General features: G+C 42.9%; 1 protein-coding gene across 7 annotated transcripts in view; it reads left to right on the top strand.

Moving 5' to 3' along the window:
* The first annotated feature begins 209 nt into the window (after positions 1–209).
* Positions 210–18982, top strand: part of ATRNL1 (attractin like 1) — a 1012424-nt gene continuing 993651 nt past the window's right edge. For 3 of the 7 annotated variants that reach the window (XM_043551197.1, XM_043551196.1, XM_043551199.1), the window contains exons 1-2: positions 241–332; positions 1088–1508. In XM_043551197.1, coding sequence (XP_043407132.1) covers positions 1228–1508 — 281 coding nt within the window. In that variant the 5' untranslated portion in view covers positions 241–332; positions 1088–1227. Of the gene's footprint in view, positions 333–997; positions 1509–18982 lie in introns of those variants that run through there. The other 4 variants (XM_043551198.1, XM_037904761.2, XM_043551200.1 and 1 more) reach the window with 4 other exon arrangements.

Genomic DNA, 18982 nt, shown 5'->3' with positions numbered 1-18982 from the left:
TCATAGCGGTTGGAAATATTTGTGAAAGCCTCCTCCCTGTGCTCATCTGAAGGTTTGGAAGACCCGCTTCACTTCTTGTTTAACAAGACAACAAACCCGTGCGCGCAGTGCGTGGTCCCGCCCCCGTGCAAACCCAGCCAACGCGCTGTGCCTTTAAGGGGCTCCGCGGCTGCACATGCTCAGCTCTCTTGGTGGGGTAGTTGGATTGTCTCGCATGTGAAGCAGCTGCAGCAGCAGCAGCAGCAGGGTGGCTGGGAGAAAGCATTGCAGTCTCAGCCCTTGCTTTAGCATGGAGGGGAGGGGTTTCTCTTGACCAGCAGCCGCCCGCACAGGTTTATTTATTTAATGGGGCGGGCGGGCAGAGGTGTTTGGGACAAGGGAGCTGGCCGAGGGCTACTGTGAAATAACCCCCACGCTCCAGCTGTGTGTGGGGGGGAGGGCGGGGCTGTTAGTCCGCATCCTTCCCAGGGCAGTTGCTCCAGCGGCGGCAGCACCATCATCAGCCTGGGCTGGTGCCGGAGCCGCGCGCGCGGCGGGCAGATTCCTCCCGCGAGGAGCTCGCGCCACGGGCCTGGCGGCGCGAGCGGCGGCTCCGGGCAGACCAAGGGAGGAGGAAGGGGGCGGGTAGGCATCGCACCGGCCAGGCGGCGCCGAGCGGCGATTACAATGAGCCCTGGAAAATGGCTGCTGGGAAACTGTCAGCCGGGACAGCGGCCGGCTGCTCCCCCCGTGTAGGGGGAACGGTGGGGGGGGGGCAGATAACCGCTCCCCGCCCCTCCGCTTGCGGCTGGATCCCCCCGCCCCCGGGCCGCCGGGCTGGGGATGCTGCGGAGGGCTCGGGAGCGCTCAGTCCCCAGCTGAGGGGAGAGGAGGCGGCCGCTGCCTCCCCGCTGCTGCCCATGGGGGTGTCCCGTTATCAGCGGCGAGGGGGGAGCTAGTGAGGCGGAACCGCGCGGTCACGAGCCAGCCGCCCCCCCCCGGGTGGAGGAGGGGAGCGGGGCTGCGAGGGCCGGGCTCTACCTCACGGGTGGCGGCGGCGCTGGGGGCGGGGGGGTTGGCTCCTCCTGACAGGATTAATTCTCTCCAGGACGGTCTCCCAGCGGCTGCGGGTGGGGGCCGCCCGCAGCCTCCCTCCGTGCCGCCGTCCGGCGCGGGCCGGGTGGCTGCTTTCCCGGCAGGCGGCGCTGGGCGAGGGGTCAGTACCGGGCCGCCCGTCCGGCGGCGAAGATGGACCTGGGGCGCGGCTGGCGGAGGGTGGCAGGCTCCCCTGCGCCCCACGGAGTCTGGAGACCTGGTTCCTCGTCCTCCTGCGGCTCCGCCTCCCTGCTGGATATGAACAGCTGGCTGCTCGTCTACGGTGTCCTGTACCTGGTGCTCTGTGCCCAGGTGTCCCAGTCCAAGCCCTGCGAGAGGACCTCCTGCTTCTCCGGGCGGTGCGTCAACTCCACCTGCCTCTGTGACCAGGGCTGGGTAGGAGACCAGTGCCAGCATTGCCAGGGCCGGTTCAGGTAAGTCTCTGCTTAATGTGTGATCATTCCCCCCCCTTCCTGCGCAGGTGCCTGCTGTGTTTCGCTGTGCCTGGCATGATTTTGTGGGTGTGTGACTGAAGAAGGTTACAGAAGTTGGAGATGGAATAGGACCGCCACACAAGTCCACCCCCTCTCTCCTGCAAATACAGATCAGATGTTGAACTGATGCATACAGATTTAAAATTTTTATTAAGGCTAATGTTAAAATGATACAAAGGTTAAGGAAAGAGAGTCTGTCTAATACTGCTGTCCTCTCTGGGACCCTTATGAAAATGACATGTGTCTCCAGGGGCTTCCCTACTGAAGGCAAAAATGTTAATACATTTGAATGATTTTCCTTCAGGGGATTAAAATCTTTCTCTCGTTCCACTCCTTCTCCCACCAACCTTCTTTCAAGTGGTCTAACAAGACAGGCATTAATTAACGCACACCTAGCATCATATACACATGCTTTCCGTTCATTATTGAACAATATAACTCGGGTTAATTATGGCTCTTTGGGAAGAGGAGGTGGTGTTGGGGTGGTGATGCTTAATTTATGAAATCCCCCTGCAGGGGCTGAATGAGTCAGAGACTGAACTATGTTTTCACTCCTGAAAGTGGACTAATACATGCTGACTGGACGGTGTGGGGAAGGATATACTGATATGTTTCGTGATTTATCTATTCTGTGGATACAATGGAAGACTGAGTGTCTAGTGCTGTCACTCTGCTCTTTCCACAAGCTTGCTTAAAAGAAAGTTAGCATAAGCTCAGTGGACAAGATACTAGACTGGGAGTGAGGTGACCCATGTTCTGCTGCCAGTTTGCCACTAATCTGTGGCATGACCTTAGACAAATCACTTAACCTCTCTATTTTCTTTTCATATCAGATATGGCTAAATTGTACTCACCCTTTCTTATGAAGCACTTTGAGATCTACAGCTGAAAAATACCATATGATATCTAGTTAACAATAACAATGTGCTTGATATCTGTCAGAGGCAACATCACAAATTCTTTTCCAGGGGAATTTAAAGAGAGAATACTGTCAACTAAATTATTTAAAACCTATTTAGATTTGGGAAAAGTTTTTCTCTTTTGGGAAATGAAAGCTAAACAAGATGGCTTCCATATTATCTTTAATAATTATGAATGTTTGATTCTGGGTGCAGGTGAGCGAAAGGAGCATACTTTTCAGGCAAACAAGTCACTCTAGCCAACATGTATTGTAACCGTTCCTTAAGTGAACTAAAGTAATGTACCTGTTCTGGGAAGAGCAGAATTTGTCCGAGAACTTGATGATCTTGTGTTTGTTCCATTAGTGATTTGTTGACTGACTTGGAAAAGGGAGGACAAATATGAAAGGTGGAGATATTAAGCTGTTTCATCTGCATGCTAACTACACTTAAAATTGATATGTTAAGCATGTGTGAAGGATTTGGGGTTTTGTAACTGGCCAATAACCCTGGAACCATGGGCTAATTGTCAGGATGATTGTGAATGACAGGAGGGGAAGCCTCTGTGGATCTTCTTTAGGTATGATGATCAGCAGTAGACATGCTTTTAGAGCCAGGAATGCCTTGCTTCAAAGGGATTATCTGTATCCTGAGCTTGATGCCAGTCACAGCATATCCTAATAGTACAAAGGCTAGGTCAAACTTTAATCTTTTGATTAAATTCCAAAGCTTGTAATTAATGAATATATTCTCTGATGGGTTACTAAAGCTGATGACACTAGAATGCCTTTAGGCATTAGCCCTTAGAGGGATTTTCTTGATTATTTAGTATTAAAGCATTTGTTGTTTGTTTACATCAGTTGCAGTTGTCAGGTGAACTTAATGGGAAGAAGCATGACGGTTACGTTTTGCCTCATGGCACTCTGTTCAATTCCAGTAGAATGCTAAGAATCCATCCCCACCTAGAGGAAGGTTTAGTTGTATATTAAAAGGTCAACATTTCCTTAGCTAAATGCACAATGTTTAAGACTTGGGTCCTTAGGGGTTTTGGTAAAATCAGAATGCATTTGTCATTAGCCACTCTATTCTAGGGTGCATATAATTAAAAGTTTCAGAGTAGCAGCCGTGTTAGTCTGTATTCGCAAAAAGAAAAGGAGTACTTGTGGCACCTTAGAGACTAAGAAATTTATTTGAGCATAAGCTTTCGTGAGCTACAGCTCACTTCATCAGATGCATGCAGTGGAAAATACAGTGGGGAGATTTATGTACATAGAGAACATGAAACAATGGGTGTTACCATACAGACAGTAACGAGAGTGATCACTTAAGATGAGCTATTACCAGCAGGAGGGTGGGGGGGACGGGGACCTTTTTTAGTGATAATCAAAGTGGGCCATTTCCAGCAGTTGACAAGAACGTCTGAGGAACGGGGGGGGGGTGGGTGGGGGAGGAATAAACATGGGGAAATAGTTTTACTTTGTGTAATGACCCATTCACTCCCAGTCTCTATTCAAGCAATTAACTTAGCAGTTATCTGCCCACCATTCCCCCTACGGGGGGGAGCAGCCGGCCGCTGTCCCGGCTGACAGTTTCCCAGCAGCCATTTTCCAGGGCTCATTGTAATCGCCGCTCGCACCGCCTGGCCGGTGCGATGCCTACTCACCCCCTTCCTCCTCCCTTGGTCTGCCCGGAGCCGCCACTCGCGCCGCCAGGCCCGTGGCACGAGCTCCTCGCGGGAGGAATCTGCCCGCCGCGCGCGGCTCCGCCACCAGCCTAGGCTGATGATGGTGCTGCCGCCGCCGCCGCTGGAGCAACTGCTCTGGGAAGGATGCTGACTAACAGCCCACCCGCCACCCCCACTGTTCCTCCGATGTTCTTGTCAACTGCTGGAAAAATGGCCCACCTTGATTATCACTACAAAAGGTGTCGTGTCCCCCCTCCCGCCCCCCGCTCTCCTGCTGGTAATAGCTCATCTTAAGTGATCACTTTCGTTACAGTCTGTATGGTAACACCCATTGTTTCATGTTCTCTGTGTATATAAATTTCCACACTGTATTTTCGACTGAATGCATCCGATGAAGTGAGCTGTAGCTCACGAAAGCTTATGCTCAAATTTGTTAGTCTCTAAGGTGCTACAAGTACTCCTTTTCTTTTTGCATAATTAAGAGTGTCACTGATGCCAACATTATGATTTTGTTACAGAACAAGCTTTTTCCTTATTTGGGAGAACTGCTTTTAAAGATGTACTGTTCTGGAAAAGTTATCGAGATTGGGCACCATAAAGCTTTACTTTGAGAAGAAAAATGTACTCTGTTAAAACCTATATGGTAGTAATGTAGCACTATAAAGACTTACCCAATTTGGCCGTTACTCTAAGTGGGGGCTGTATAAAGTCTGCCATTATTTGGTAGCACAAATGACTTATGAGCCATGAAATTTAGCATGGTACTTAACACTGTGGTGATTAGTGTATTGTAAATGTCTTGAATAGATAGCAGCTGGAATATTGGTGCAGAAGTGGGAAAGCGATATCATAAACTTTGCTTTGCAGCCATGTGATTTGAAGGCCTTTCTGACTTGTGCAGAATATGGGGAGGCTTTCTTGTAATGCTGGAACTAGCCTAGCCTATCCCATTCTCATTTGTCTATGAAGTAGAACCGTCTGCTGTAGTCATGTGCAGCCCATGGCTAGGTTTTTCACAGTGACACTTGTAGGTGATGACTCTCTGTGACCCCACTGACACTTGTTGCTCCAATCAATAAAAATTATTGTAGAGAATGTTTCAACAAGAGAAGAGATGTTATTGATAAGCATGTTGAACTATTGTACATGCAATTAAAATTAATGTACAAGATGTAAATGTGAGGTATATAAAACATTAATTGAATATAGAATTCTGTTGTGACTTTGAACATACCTATATTGTTTTAATGTGGAATTCTGTGTTTGAAGTGTGTGTGTGAGTGAATACAAGATTAAAAATGCACTATTAACTGATTTCAACTTGACTGGTAGAGGTGAAAAGTGTGTTGTGATTCTTTGGGATTTTAAGGTGAGGCTTAATACACAAAGAACTGGGATCTTTCTTTAAAATAAAGCCTTCCTTCCTGGAAAAGGATCTATAATTAGTTGAGCTCTGGGAATGAGTGACTTGAATTAGCAAACATTGAAAGCATTAACATAAGGGAAAGACTCTAGGGAGTCTTGGGGCCCATTAATTCTCATGTGAGTGTTTTTTTTTTTTTTTTCTAAATTGAGGAAGAGCAACCTAGCAGAGAGACATCAAAGATGATTAATCAATCTTAGTAAGCAGGTGTTAAAATTAATTGACTGATTCCATGGTAACCTAGTTTTTTCCCCTATAGGGAATCTGTTACCGGCATAAGACTCCTCTCTAAATGTTGCTTTGGGATGGATGAAAGATAGATAGGGGAAAAAGTGAATAGGTGAAAATAGTAGCTAAAGCTTTGTTAAAGTATATTATTGGCTTCCTCTCCATAGATCAACACTGTACTTTTCTCCTGAATGAAGAAAACTCTGCCCAGAACACAAAACTGACCTATAGCAAAAACTGGAATGAGGAGGGCGAAGTTTGGATTTTTAAATCGGATAGACGTAGCCCATAGAAGTATATGGAAAGACATTCCATGGAGCATGGGGGAGATACCTCCATGTCTATAAAGTACCTAGCAGACTTTTGGCTGTTAAATCAGTAACAGAGCCATTCTCTGTCTACTGTCTGTCACAGTCCATGTGCTAGTTCAGATCAAACTTGCCAACTTTCAGGGGGTTTTGTTTTACTAATGTTGAAATTAACACTGATATAACATTTAACTCAGACAGTTTCTGCCGGCTTAGCTATCCCATAGCTTTTATCTGTGGACTCCTCTACTCACACTCTGGATATCCTTTGTAAAAGCTGTGTCCATGAGGAGTAATGTACCACCGGCTCTAGTGAGTCAGCAGAACCCACTTAACTCTTTCTTAGGAGGATCTACACTTGCTAACAAAGAGGGGTGTAATGGGTGCTAGTCTGCTACAAGATGAGATCTGAGAGACTATTTAAGTGTAATTTTCAGGGCTTTGGAGCTGTGCTCCGGCTCCTCTCCAGCTCAAGGCAAAAACCTGCTGCTCCGCGGGCTCTGCTCCAAAGCCCTGGTATTTTTACACTTCAGTTGAATAGATTGATTTTTCTTTTCTTAAATTTTTCTTCAATCTTTGTGTGACTTTCAAGTGCCTGTCCCAATATATCAAGTGCTTCTAGCTTTGTATTGAGAATTGTATGTCTCCTGCTCTGTTTTACCTACATTCTGCTATATATTTTGTGTTATGGCAGTCTCGGATGACAACCCAGCACATGTTCAATTTAAGAACACTTTCACTGTAGATCTGACAAAATGCAAAGAAGATACCAGTGTGAGGTTTCCAAAAGATACCTACAGCACTCGACCCAAGGTTTAAGAGTCTGAAGTGCTTTCCAAAATCTGAGACGGACAAAGTGTGGAGTATGTTTTCAGAAGTCTTAAAAGAGCATCAGTCTGATGTGGAAACTACAGAACCCGAACCACCAGAAAAGAAAATCAGCCTTTGGTTGGTGGCATCTGACTCATGATGATGAAAATAAACGTGCATCAATCTGCACTGCTTTGGATTGTTATTGAGCAGAACCCGTCATCAGCATGGAAGCATGTCCTCTGGAATGGTGGGCGAAGCATGAAGGGACATATGAATCTTTATTGCATCTGGTATGTAAATATCTTGTGACACTGGCTACAACAGTGCCATGCGACTGCCTGTTCTCATTTTCAGGTGACACTGTAAACAAGAAGTGGACAGCATTATCTCCTGCCAATATAAACAAACTTATTTGAGCAATTGGCTGAAAAAGAAGTAGGACTGAGTGGACTTGTAGGCTCTAAATTTTACATTGCTTTATTTTTGAGTGCAGTTATTTTTTGTACATAATTGTACATTTGTAAGTTCAATTTTAATGATAGAGATTGCACTACCGTACTTGTATTAGGTGATTTAAAAAATACTGTTTTTTTTACAGTGCAAATATTTGTAATAAAAATATAAAGTGAGCACTGTACACTTTGTATTCTGTTGTAATTGAAATCAATATATTTGAAAATGTAGAAAACATCCAAAAATATTTAAATGGTATTCTGTAATTATTTAACAGAGCGACTAATCGTGCAGTTAATCGCGATTAATTTTTTTAATTGCTTGACAGCCCTATGCGGTACTAATTTGAGCAGCAAGACTCCTCAACAAACACTTACTAAATTATATTTTACAGTTTCACTGAATTCATGTGTATTAATATTTTTATTGGGTTGCAGTGGACTCCCTCCATGTCCTGAGAATTAGTGAGGGTTGTCAAGGCTGAATCCCTACTCTGTCACTTTGAGTACAGAAGGTGGGGGCCTGCAAGGATTTTAAAAATTAATACTTGCCACTCCAGGCTTGTATTAAACTTCCAAGGTTACAGCTTTTCTCTGACCTTGGCTTGGTAAATGCTGCTATCACCCAAACATCAAATACCCCTTTGGACTCAGGAAGGAGCACTTGGGAATTCCTCCCTGTGAGGTACCCTCAAACCCTTTCACCCCCCACTCCAGGGAAGAGCTGAGAAAGAAAACTAGCGTTGCTACCAGCTAATCAAACAACATGCACAAACCTCTTAGGACACCAAAAATCCAATCCTGTTCTTAAAAAAGGTAAATTTTATTACAAACAAAAAGGAAGAAAATACCTCTGGAACTTAGGCTTTTGCTAGATTTTAAAAGAGCAATTCCAAAAACTAAGCATCCAAAATAGCTTTCTTGGAGGTTAGTTTACAGGTTACAAGCAAACAGAAGCATCTGGGGTTATTAGCACATAGGAGTTCACAAGCCTTAAAAAATAAACCTAATCGCATCTTCTAAGACATTCCCTAATTTTACTTACATATCTGAGGCTTCAGATAAGTAAGTTTGAGGTATGAATTGATAATCTATAATCATACCTGTCTTAAAGCTGCTTACAGAGTTGCTGCTCCGTGTCCCTGCAACCCAGAGAGAACAACAGAGAAAGGGAAAGTTTCTTTACCTTCCCACTGGCTCTTTTGGTCGGGTGACAACTTTTCTTTACCTGGGGGACTTTTAACCCCTTACAGGTAAAGCAAGCTGAGAACAGCTACCAAGAGGGATTTTACAGCTAACTGACTGGCTGGGTGTCCATCAAAGGGAGGTACCCCCCCACACTTCATTTATCATAAGGGTGAATATTAGATTCAACTTTTCAGAAGTCCATATGTGGAGATGAAAAAGTTGTTGGGAGTGGGTGGGGTGTGGAGGAGAAGGCAGCAAAACTTCTGCTTCCTCCTTCCCATTCCCCAGAAGTCTAGTAGCATCTGTCTTGTTATATGGGCTCATTGCTGATGCCCAGATCCGAACAGAAATATTATCTTCTCTAAAGTCTACCAATTGTGCAGTTGGGATTCTGAGGTTTCATGCAAGTTTTTTTAATATGCTAATTAGTTTGCAAGTTACTTTGTGTGCTGGACAGCCCCCATATGTTAGGTTATATTAATTTCTTGAATCTCTGTTACCATCTTGTCTTTTCCATCAGTTTTAGACAAGTCTGACTTTCTGGTTTAATGCCTATTGTGGGGAGCGTAAATAGGAGGTTCCACTTTATTATCAGGTACTAGAAATTTGCTGCCTTGTGGCTTGAATGTAATCAGCTTTTTGGTTTAAAGCTTTCAACAGCTGTCTAATACAGAACCCTCTTGTAGTTCCTGAAGTCTGGAGATTGTCACCTGCCCCTGCAGGTTCTTTTCAATGGTGTAATGAAGTAGGAACTAGAAGCTTCACTTTTAGCACTTTTACCTTCATTTGTCATTCTCTGACCACGCAAATTCCAAGCATATTGTAACAAGAGTGACTCTCAGGAGTACTGACAGAAAATTACGAAACTTTATTTCCTAGCTCTGGTCACAGTTCTAGTCATGGTTGCAAAAACACTGTGCTGTGATAGTGGACAGTATCCACTGACTCCAGAAGTTAGTTACAATTACAATTATTATATTTGGTATTAATTGAGTTCTGGTGCTTTATAAATAAGTGTTTTGGCAAGTTGTAAACATACGCACACATCTGGCTATGTGTGTCAGGTTCTTGTGGCAGTTGCATGCTGTTCCTGTGAATTTGTGTGTGTGAGGAAAGTTTTTAAACAAAATTCTTTCAGCTGTTTCTTAGTGAGAGAAGAAGAAAAATACTCTTCATCTGGTAAAAGCAGCTTTCCCAATTTTTAAGGTTTGATATATTGTTGAAAATCATAGCAGCGTAGCTACTTTGGTCAGGCGTGTGCTGGCGTAACCCCAGTGTAATGAAGAGTACTTCTGTCATTATAGCTACTGTCATTCAGGAAGGTGGTCTTCCTTCAACAGCAAACCCTGCTTCTGTCAGTATATGCTGCATCTACGGTAAGGGGCTGTGCTGGCATAGCCAAGCCAGTATACTCTCCATAGTGTTTGACATACCCTAAAATACAACTACAGCAAAAACTGCTGAAGGCTTAAACTAAAAAATTAGCATGGGATTAGGCTTTGCTGAGGACAAGCACTTTGTATTGTTATAGAGACGTTTGGGGGATGTAAAAATATTAAGTTGGTCTGAAAAGTTCAAAACAAACACAAGAAAATGCTTTTTGGAAATGAGTTTTCCAACTGCCCTAGGCATGCTCAGTAGTATTGGCTATGATTAGTGCTGCTTTTGTGACATTACTGCACACTTCTCTGTCCTATCTGACAGGCACAGGGGCAGTGCAGTTTCTGAGCAGGAAGAAAGACCGTTACTCCTAGGTTGTCACTGGAACTGTTTGCATAAAGCAAGAAGTTCTTATCTTGTTGAAGACCAAGATCTTCCAGAAAAACTTACCTTAACATCAGGAACAGGAGATCTTGAGTACTGGAGAGAATCACTAATCCTGCGATTTTTAGGGGCTTTGTGATTATTGCTGTATTCTACTGTGTGTGCCACTTAGATCCATGTGAAGGAAACTCTCTGGCCATAGATCTCCTTTCTTCCAGGTGGAAGAGAGAGTGTGCCAACAGCAGAAGTACCCTCTATTTCTTCCATAATAGACCTTACAGAAGGATTTCCACATGGCCGGGGCCCATGCTGGGGAAGGAGTTGGACACTGGGAAAGACTAAGCAGGTTCATGGAAACTAGGCAAAAATGATGAATAAGTTCTAAGCTATAAAATATGTGCCACGTAGCACCTCTCCTTCCCTCCACACATCATCTCTGGGAGCTTTCATGGTCAGAGAGTCTCCCTGATAATGAGTCCTGGTAATGAGTCTGGAACCCTGGGGAGTGATGCCCATGGGGACTGATCTGTCAAATTTGGAGTGCATAGGCAATGACCTTTTTCTGTGGGGGTGAGGGGAGTAACTGCTGCCTCCTTCCCTGGTAGTACAATGTAAGGGAGTTTCCGTAAGATGATCTTCAATGAGTTTTCCTCTCCCTAGGTGTTTGTATGATTCAAGCCTATGATTTTTTTGGCAGAAAGTTGTCTTTTCATGATGTGAAGACAATGCAAACATAAATATAAACAAATTTAATCCCAGATGGTAGCAGCAGCAGTGCTGGGGACTCCCGTTTCCCACTACATTTACAATCATATCCCGATTGGGATAATAAAATGTTAACCTTGTACAGTAAAGGGAATACTTTTCTTTATTTTCTGTAACTGTTAAATGGGCAGACTAACTTTTGTGTAGTCTAACATGTGGTGGTGATTATTATTATTATTTATTTATTATTACTATTTTTTTTAAGATCCCAACACTAACGTTAAGTAGGCTGTGTTGTACATGCGTAATACTGTATTTACTATTTCGGTTTACATGGTTCAATGTGTAGATGAATACATTGCTGTTCATTGTAAAGTGCGTAGTGTGGCTGAAGTAATATTGTAGTTTTATTCCAGCTTCACATTTCCTACTTTTACTTTTAACTGGGATATGTAATGTACCATTATTTTATTTAAAAAATCAAAATCTTTCGACCAGTGGTCTAGAAGTACAACATATGATGGCTCCTATTCTGAAACATATGATCTTATACATTGCTGGATGGATGGTTTGTTTTGTTCTGATTCTGAAACTCCATTGGTAACTAAATATAGTCAGGGAAAAATCAGAGTATCTGGGATGTTGCTGCTTCTCTGTGACAATATAATTAGCTATATTGTTCTTGGTATAAGGTTGTAAAAAACCTCGACTAGAGATGGGCTGTGAACTATTTTATAAATAGTTAAGCAGTACTGAAATATTAATTGTATTGGTGTCATTGCATTAAGATTCTTTTTTCAAAAAAAGAACATGTAACAAAACAGTATTTCCCTTATAGTGCTTATGTTTCCTGTTTCAAAATGTATGCAACCAACTCTCTCTTTTTTTTTTTTAAACCGTCTATTATGTTTGCAACTGTTATTGGAAAACCAGACTTGGAAACTGTTTCCAAACAGTTCCTTACACCAAACTTCTTTGTTCCATCAAATTTGGTGCTCAGATATTATGGTATAAGAACCCTATAAGAATCTAAAAAAGTCTCCAGTAGGCTACAAAGCTGCCAGCTAACCTGGCTTCAACAGTGAAAAGTCCCAATGATTTCAGTTGGACTAGTTATGGGAGTTAAGCATTCCATCCATTAGCATGTAGGGCCCTAAGCTTTCTACTGGCTTTTAAAAAAAAAAATAGGTTTCAGAGTAACAGCCGTGTTAGTCTGTATTCGCAAAAAGAAAAGGAGGACTTGTGGCACCTTAGAGACTAACCAATTTATTTGAGCATGAGCTTTCGTGAGCTACAGCTAACTTCATCGGATGCATACTGTGGAAATCGCAGAAGACATTATATACACAGACACCATGAAACAATACCTCCTCCCACCCCACTCTCCTGCTGGTAATAGCTTATCTAAAGTGATCATCAAGTTGGGCCATTTCCAGCACAAATCCAGGTTTTCTCACCCTCCGCCCTCCCACAAACAAACTCACTCTCTTGCTGGTAATAGCCCATCCAAAGTGACCACTCTCCTTACAACCTGCATGAAAATCAAAGTGGGCCATTTCCAGCACAAATCCAGGTTTTCTCACTCCCCCACCCCCATACTCACACAAACTCACTCTCCTGCTGGTAATAGCTCATCCGAAGTGACCACTCCCCCTACAATGTGCATGATAATCAAGGTGGGCCATTTCCAGCACAAATCCAGGTTTTCTCACCCCCCCCCCACACACAAACTCACTCTCCTGCTGGCAATAGCTAGGTATAGAGAAGGTAGAGCAGGTGACCAGATTTACCTTCTAATAATCCAAGAAGGGAACATTCAGTAAACTGAAAGATAACTAAATAAAACGGAATGGGAATATTTCTGTTAAACCACACTAATAAGAGTTCCACAGGGTAATCCTTGAGACCAAGATCTAGTAGGATTAAAAATAAAATGTGTTTATGTAAATTAGAACATTTCACAATTATATTAGAATACATATAAACGGGACTGAGCTGCAGAGTTTGGGATTTGGGTTTCTGGTACAAGCCAAAGTGAACAACATTTATTTTAGTAAACAATGATGTCTTGACCTTTAGGGACATCTTCAGAAACAGCTTTTCTTTTTCAAATAATCTTTATACTACATATAAGCAAAATACTCCCCCCCCCCCTTTTTTTTTTTTTTACAGATCCTATAATAAGTCTTTCTCTCTAGAAAACTAATCCAAACATAATTGGTAAATTTAAACACATGGGAGTGTACACGTGTTATGTACTGCAAGTGTGTGTGTGTGTGTGTGTATATATATATATATATATTGTGCCAGGGTGCCGATGTTGGTGACATCTGTAAATTCAGAGTAATTTACTCCATATTTACACCAGTGGAAGTAAGAACAGACTTTGGCCTATAGTTTGGTGAAGCTTGGTGGGAAAGGAATACTGTACAAACTTGTGTGTGCTAGTGGGGCAAAAATAAAATTTCAGAAATGTTGTGTAAAGGAAGGATTAATGAGTGCATTTGGAAATCTGTGTTGAAAAATGTGCTTTGTCAGAGTATTAGACATTGATTTAAACTGGAGTTATGTCAAGATGTGGTCACAAAAGGTGGGTTGTTCACACATCAACTTTAGTATTTTTGTTAAAGGTCTGAATAGCTAGTGAAGGATTAGTTTAAAATTTTGTTAGGAGAAAAAACAATGAAGTGTAGCTGAAACTTCAGACAAATGTTATTAGGGAATAATTTTCTAGCAGCATCATTGGAAATCATTGTCCACCGTTAGCTGGCATGGTTGTCATGTCCGTGCAGATTGGCGACAACAGCTGATTATTAAAGGATTTTTGGCACCTGACCAGGTCTTACTGGGGAGAGCAAAAAGGAAATGAGCCTTAGTTCTCTCCACTTTCACTCTTCAGGGGACTGAGGTTGAGAGAATGGAAAATTTCTCTTGCTTTTGAGAATAGACTGGTGACCAAAGCAAATGGTTATTAAAGGACTCTTGAGGGAAGATCCACAAAGAGATCTACACAGGAAGTTTGGGCAGAAGGGCACAGACTGGCCAAGGTCAAAGAAGTGGGGGAAGAGAAGGCTCAGTGTTTCAGAACAGAAGCTGTGCTCTGGAGCAAAAGGACTCTGGATGGGCCCAAAGAACTCTGACCCCACCCCAAGGAACGGAATGGTGAGGAAATGGAGGCAGGAAAATGTGTAGGTTTTATTATTTTTATATAGATTTGTGTATTTGTGCTCTTAAGAAAAATAGTGTCAAACTTCTATGCAAAATTTGTCTGTTGTATGTGACACCTACCACATGACCCTGTTAAAGAGGTGAACCAGAAGCCTTTGGGTGCAGTTCTGGGACAAGGTGTGTTTAAGATATTGTAATATCTTTGGGGTTCTGGGGGCCTAAGGAAGGTGGGCTTGAGGGTGCCATTTCCATAATGGGGCAATATGCTGAGCATTTGTGTTCAGGAAATGTGCCAGAAGGGCAAGGGGAGGAAACAGTGTTCCAGTTTACCAGTGCACATGGAATTCAGTGTCTGGATCACTCCACAGCAGTTTGATGAGCTGCTGGCAGGAGGAATGTGACCAGATAGTTCACAGCAGTAGGTAGCAGCAATACTGCATCTGCCTCAAAACAGTCCTCCTTTTCTCAGGGGAATCTGTGCTGGTGAAAGTAAATGAAAATGGAAAAACACGCATAGCAGTCTCACAGATGTTACAGAGCTGATGAGTACTAGCAGGTTCACTAAAATTTACATTCAAATAAGATGAATGCTATGTCAACATGCAGGAAAGATGTTTGACAAAATGTTATTTCAGATACTCCCTGAATATATTTGCTTTATTTATATAGCACCATGGATCATTGTAGACAATTAAGGCAATGTCCTGTCCCTTAGGAACTTAGTCGAATTCAGATCAATGATTCTGTTACGAACAGGCTATGGTTGGCAGAGAGTAGAGAAGATTGATAGAGGGACAGTGGTGAATAATGAGGAAAGTATTCCTTTTCTATGAGTGGTAGGAGTTGTGAGAGGTTTAATCAGGCAAAGCAGATTAAATACATTGTTTCAGAGTAGCAGCCGTGTTAGTCTGTATTTGCAAAAAGAAAAGGAGTACTTGTGGCACCTTTAGAGACTAATACATTTGTTAGTGTCTAAGGTGCCACAAGTGCTCCTTTTCTTATTGTTTCATGTGTTTCCTGATAGTTTCTATTATTATTAAACAGGCTCAATTCTTCTACTCTTAATTTGAATAGAACTTTGACATTTATATGGAATAAGACACTATTGTTTGTGAGTAATGGTGGTAGAATTGGGCCCAACACCTTGTATTTTAACAGCTGTTCCGAAACATTCTTAAATGCTGTTAAAGTCAATGAGACATAAGTGCAAGCTTAAATGCCTTCCTAAATCAGGACTTAAGGTATCTGCTGCCAGACTGAGAATGGATAACACTGAAATGAAGATGAGCGGTTGAAAGCTAAGCCGGAAGGATGATCCATTGATTTGAGTGCTACCCTTGCTGTGTGGAGACTAGGGTTGAATTCCTGGTCTACTAGAAGCTTCCTCTGGACCCGAGGCAAGTCACAGGCGTTGTCTACACTACTGCAATAAGACAGCCTAAGTTATGCGACTTCAGTTGTGTGAATAACATAACTGAAGTCAACGTAGCTTAGGCCAGCTTACACTCCGCTGGGTTGATGGGAGACGCTTCTCCGCCAACTTACCTTACTCTTCTCAGGGAGCTGGAGTACTGGAGTTGATGGGAGAGCACTCTGCTATCGACTTAGTGGGTCTTCACCAGACCTGTTAAATTGACACTGCTGCATGGATCGCAGCAATGCTGATCTACTGGTAAGTGTAGACCTGGCCATAGTCTGTCTCTGCCTTATGCTTTGTCTACACTACACAATTTTGTCGGCAAAAGGCAGCATTTGCCGACAGAACAGTGGAAGAGTACGCACTACAATGCTACATTTGTCGGCAGAACTCTCCTGTTTTGCTGACAAAATAAAACAACATCGATGAGAGGCACAGAGTTTTTTGCTGCAAAGTTAAAGTGACAAAGAATCAGTGTAGATGCTGCCGTTTGTTATGTCGTTGTAACTGGCCTCCCCCCAGTATCCCGCAATGCCCACCGTGACAGCTCTGCTCACTGTTTTGAACTTGGCTGCATTGCATACAGCTACTCAGGCATGCACCCCTCCCCTTTCAAAGCTCTGAGAAGTTTTGACCACTTTGCTCTGGCAGCAAACAGTAAATCATTAACTCACAATTCTGCTCTATCCAGGCAATAGGAACACAGTGGCAGGAAGGCTGCTGCTGGGCAGCGGGAGAGAAAAGCGGGGCTGACTGCTATGTTGTGCAGAGCCAGGGAGGGAGATGGTGGCTGATGGAAGGGGTGGGGTGTCCCCCCCCCACCCCGCCTCAGGACTGGTTGCCTCTAGCTGCTGTCTGAACTTAGAGACAGCATGCCAACACACACACACTTCCCCAACACACAACATATACACATACACACTTCCTTTTTGCAGGCGGGGGCAGACATGATTTGTGAATGATTGGTAATGCTTCTAAACACTCATACAAATTGAGAATGCAAGATAATAGGAAGATGCTTTTATCAGATTAACCACATTACTCATGTGACAGGTTTCAGAGTAGCAGTCGTGTTAGTCTGCATTCGCAATAAGAAAAGGAGTACTAGTGGCACCTTAGAGACTAACCAATTTATTTGAGCCTAAGCTTTCGTGAGCTACAGCAGTGAGCTGTAGCTCACGAAAGCTTAGGCTCAAATAAATTGGTTAGTCTCTAAGGTGCCACTAGTACTCCTTTTCTTATTACTCATGTGGTAGAACCACAGCTCTCTCATAAGTCTGTCAATAGAAGTGTTATGGCATAAACAAAATTATATTGTGATGTGAGGTGCTATCTCCCCCTGCCTTCCCCTCCCATTTTTTATTGTAAAAGTCTACCTTTAAGGCTTTTAGCTTTTGAAGTACAATAGCTAGCATGGAAGCAATTTCATCAGTGACACAGGGAAAGCTCAAGTTTCAATTTTCCAGCTGTTCTTTCTGTTGTGCAGAACTACCATTGACATTAATGATAGGGAGACACTGGGGAGGAGACGGTCATTTTACATAACTGTTCAAAATGTTGGGAAATGCAGAACTTTATGCAATGATATCTATCGTGTGGGTACCCCTCAAAACTCACATTTTACCTAGCTAGAGAACATACTTATCTGGCTCCAATTACTGTTGTACATCAGCACTTCATAATTTTTAATGCATTTGTCCTTAGCACTTCAGAGGCAGGGAAGTACTATTTTCCCCATTTTATGGATAGGGAACTAAGGCTATGTCTATGCTATAGAGTATTGTCGACAAAACTCTGTCGCTTTAATTAAACTGCTATTGCATGTCCACACTATGCTCCTTACAGCAGCAGAGTGCATCCACACTAGCAGCTCTTGCAGCTACACAGAGACTGAGTGCAGTGCGGATAGCGATCTCACTCTGCAACTGGCCACAGAGTGCTTTGGGAAGGGTTTGCAATGCCTCATGGGGCAGGTACAGCATCACATGGTGCAGGTTTCTCAATCCCATCATTCCATGGGCATCCTACTAGATTGCCAGCTGCTTTTCAACTGGAGGGGAAGGGGGGGATAGTATGTGACAGGGAGTATGTATGTTTGGGGGTGGGCGGGGGAGATTACTGTGTATTGGGTGTGTGTGGGGGGGGGGGAGGGGCATGTGTACATGAGAGAGGCTAGAGACTTTCTTCCTTTTAATTATTTTTAAATGGCAACTGAAATTCTCACATACTTCAGGAGCTTGGCTTTAAATACAACAACAACTATGAAAAATTGTGAGTGTTTTCAGCACTGGTTTGATTGTCAGGTGTGACATCCAATATAAAAATCCTTTTGGAAAATCTCTTCTAAAATAAACATTTTCCTTCACTGTTCTGAAATCTAAACGTTGCAGTACTGAGCACTGAAAGAGGAACTTGCTTCATTGATTTCCACTGACATAGATTAATAGAGTCCAAAGTCAGAAGGAATCATTGTGGTCGTGTAGTCTGACCTCCTGCATAACACAGGGAAAAATAATTCCTAGAGCATATATTTTAGAAAAACATCCAATCTTGATTTAAAAATTGCCAATGATAGAGAATCCCTAACCATTCTTGATCAATTGTTCCAAAGGTAAATTGCCTTCACTGTTCCAAAAATAAAAAATTATGCTTTCTTTCTGGTCTCAATTTGTCCAGCTTCAACTTCCAGCCATTTGATCATGTTACACTTTTCTCTGCTAGATTGAAGAGCTCATTATTAAACATCTGCTTCTCATGGAGTTACTTTAGATTGTGATCAAGTCACCGCTTAATCTTAGCTATTTAAAGCTAAATAAATTGATCTCCTTAAGTCTATCGCTATCCTCCTGTCATTCTCATGGCTCTTCTCTGAACCCTCTCCAATCTTTCAACATCTTCCTTGAATTGTGGGCACCAGAACTGGACGCTGTATTCCAACAGCAGTCCCAGTAATGCCAAATACAGATGTAAAATAACTTCTCTACTCCTACTCCAGATTCTTATGTTTATGAATCCAGGGATTCCCCTTTAGGCCACAGCATTATGTGGGTTGTTCATGTTCAGCTGATTATCCACCATGATCCCCAACTCTTCTTCAGAGTCATTGCTTCTGAGGATATAGTCACCCGTAATATATGTATAGCCTACATTCTTTGTTCTTCGATGTACATATGTACATTTAGCCATATCAAAATACACACTGTTTGCTTGCACCCAGAGCAATATGAATCACTTGGAAAGCTATATTAGTGACATAACTACTTTGTCATTTACCTCTTCCCCCAATTTTTGTGTTGTCTACAAACTTTATCAGTGATTTTGTTTTCTTCCAGGTCATTGATAAGTGTTAGGGCTAAGAACTGATC

Source organism: Chelonia mydas, chromosome 7 (genome assembly GCF_015237465.2).
Source record: "Chelonia mydas isolate rCheMyd1 chromosome 7, rCheMyd1.pri.v2, whole genome shotgun sequence".
In the NCBI taxonomy this organism is placed as follows: Eukaryota; Metazoa; Chordata; order Testudines; family Cheloniidae; genus Chelonia; species Chelonia mydas.
This window is presented reverse-complemented; position numbering and strand designations above follow the sequence as displayed.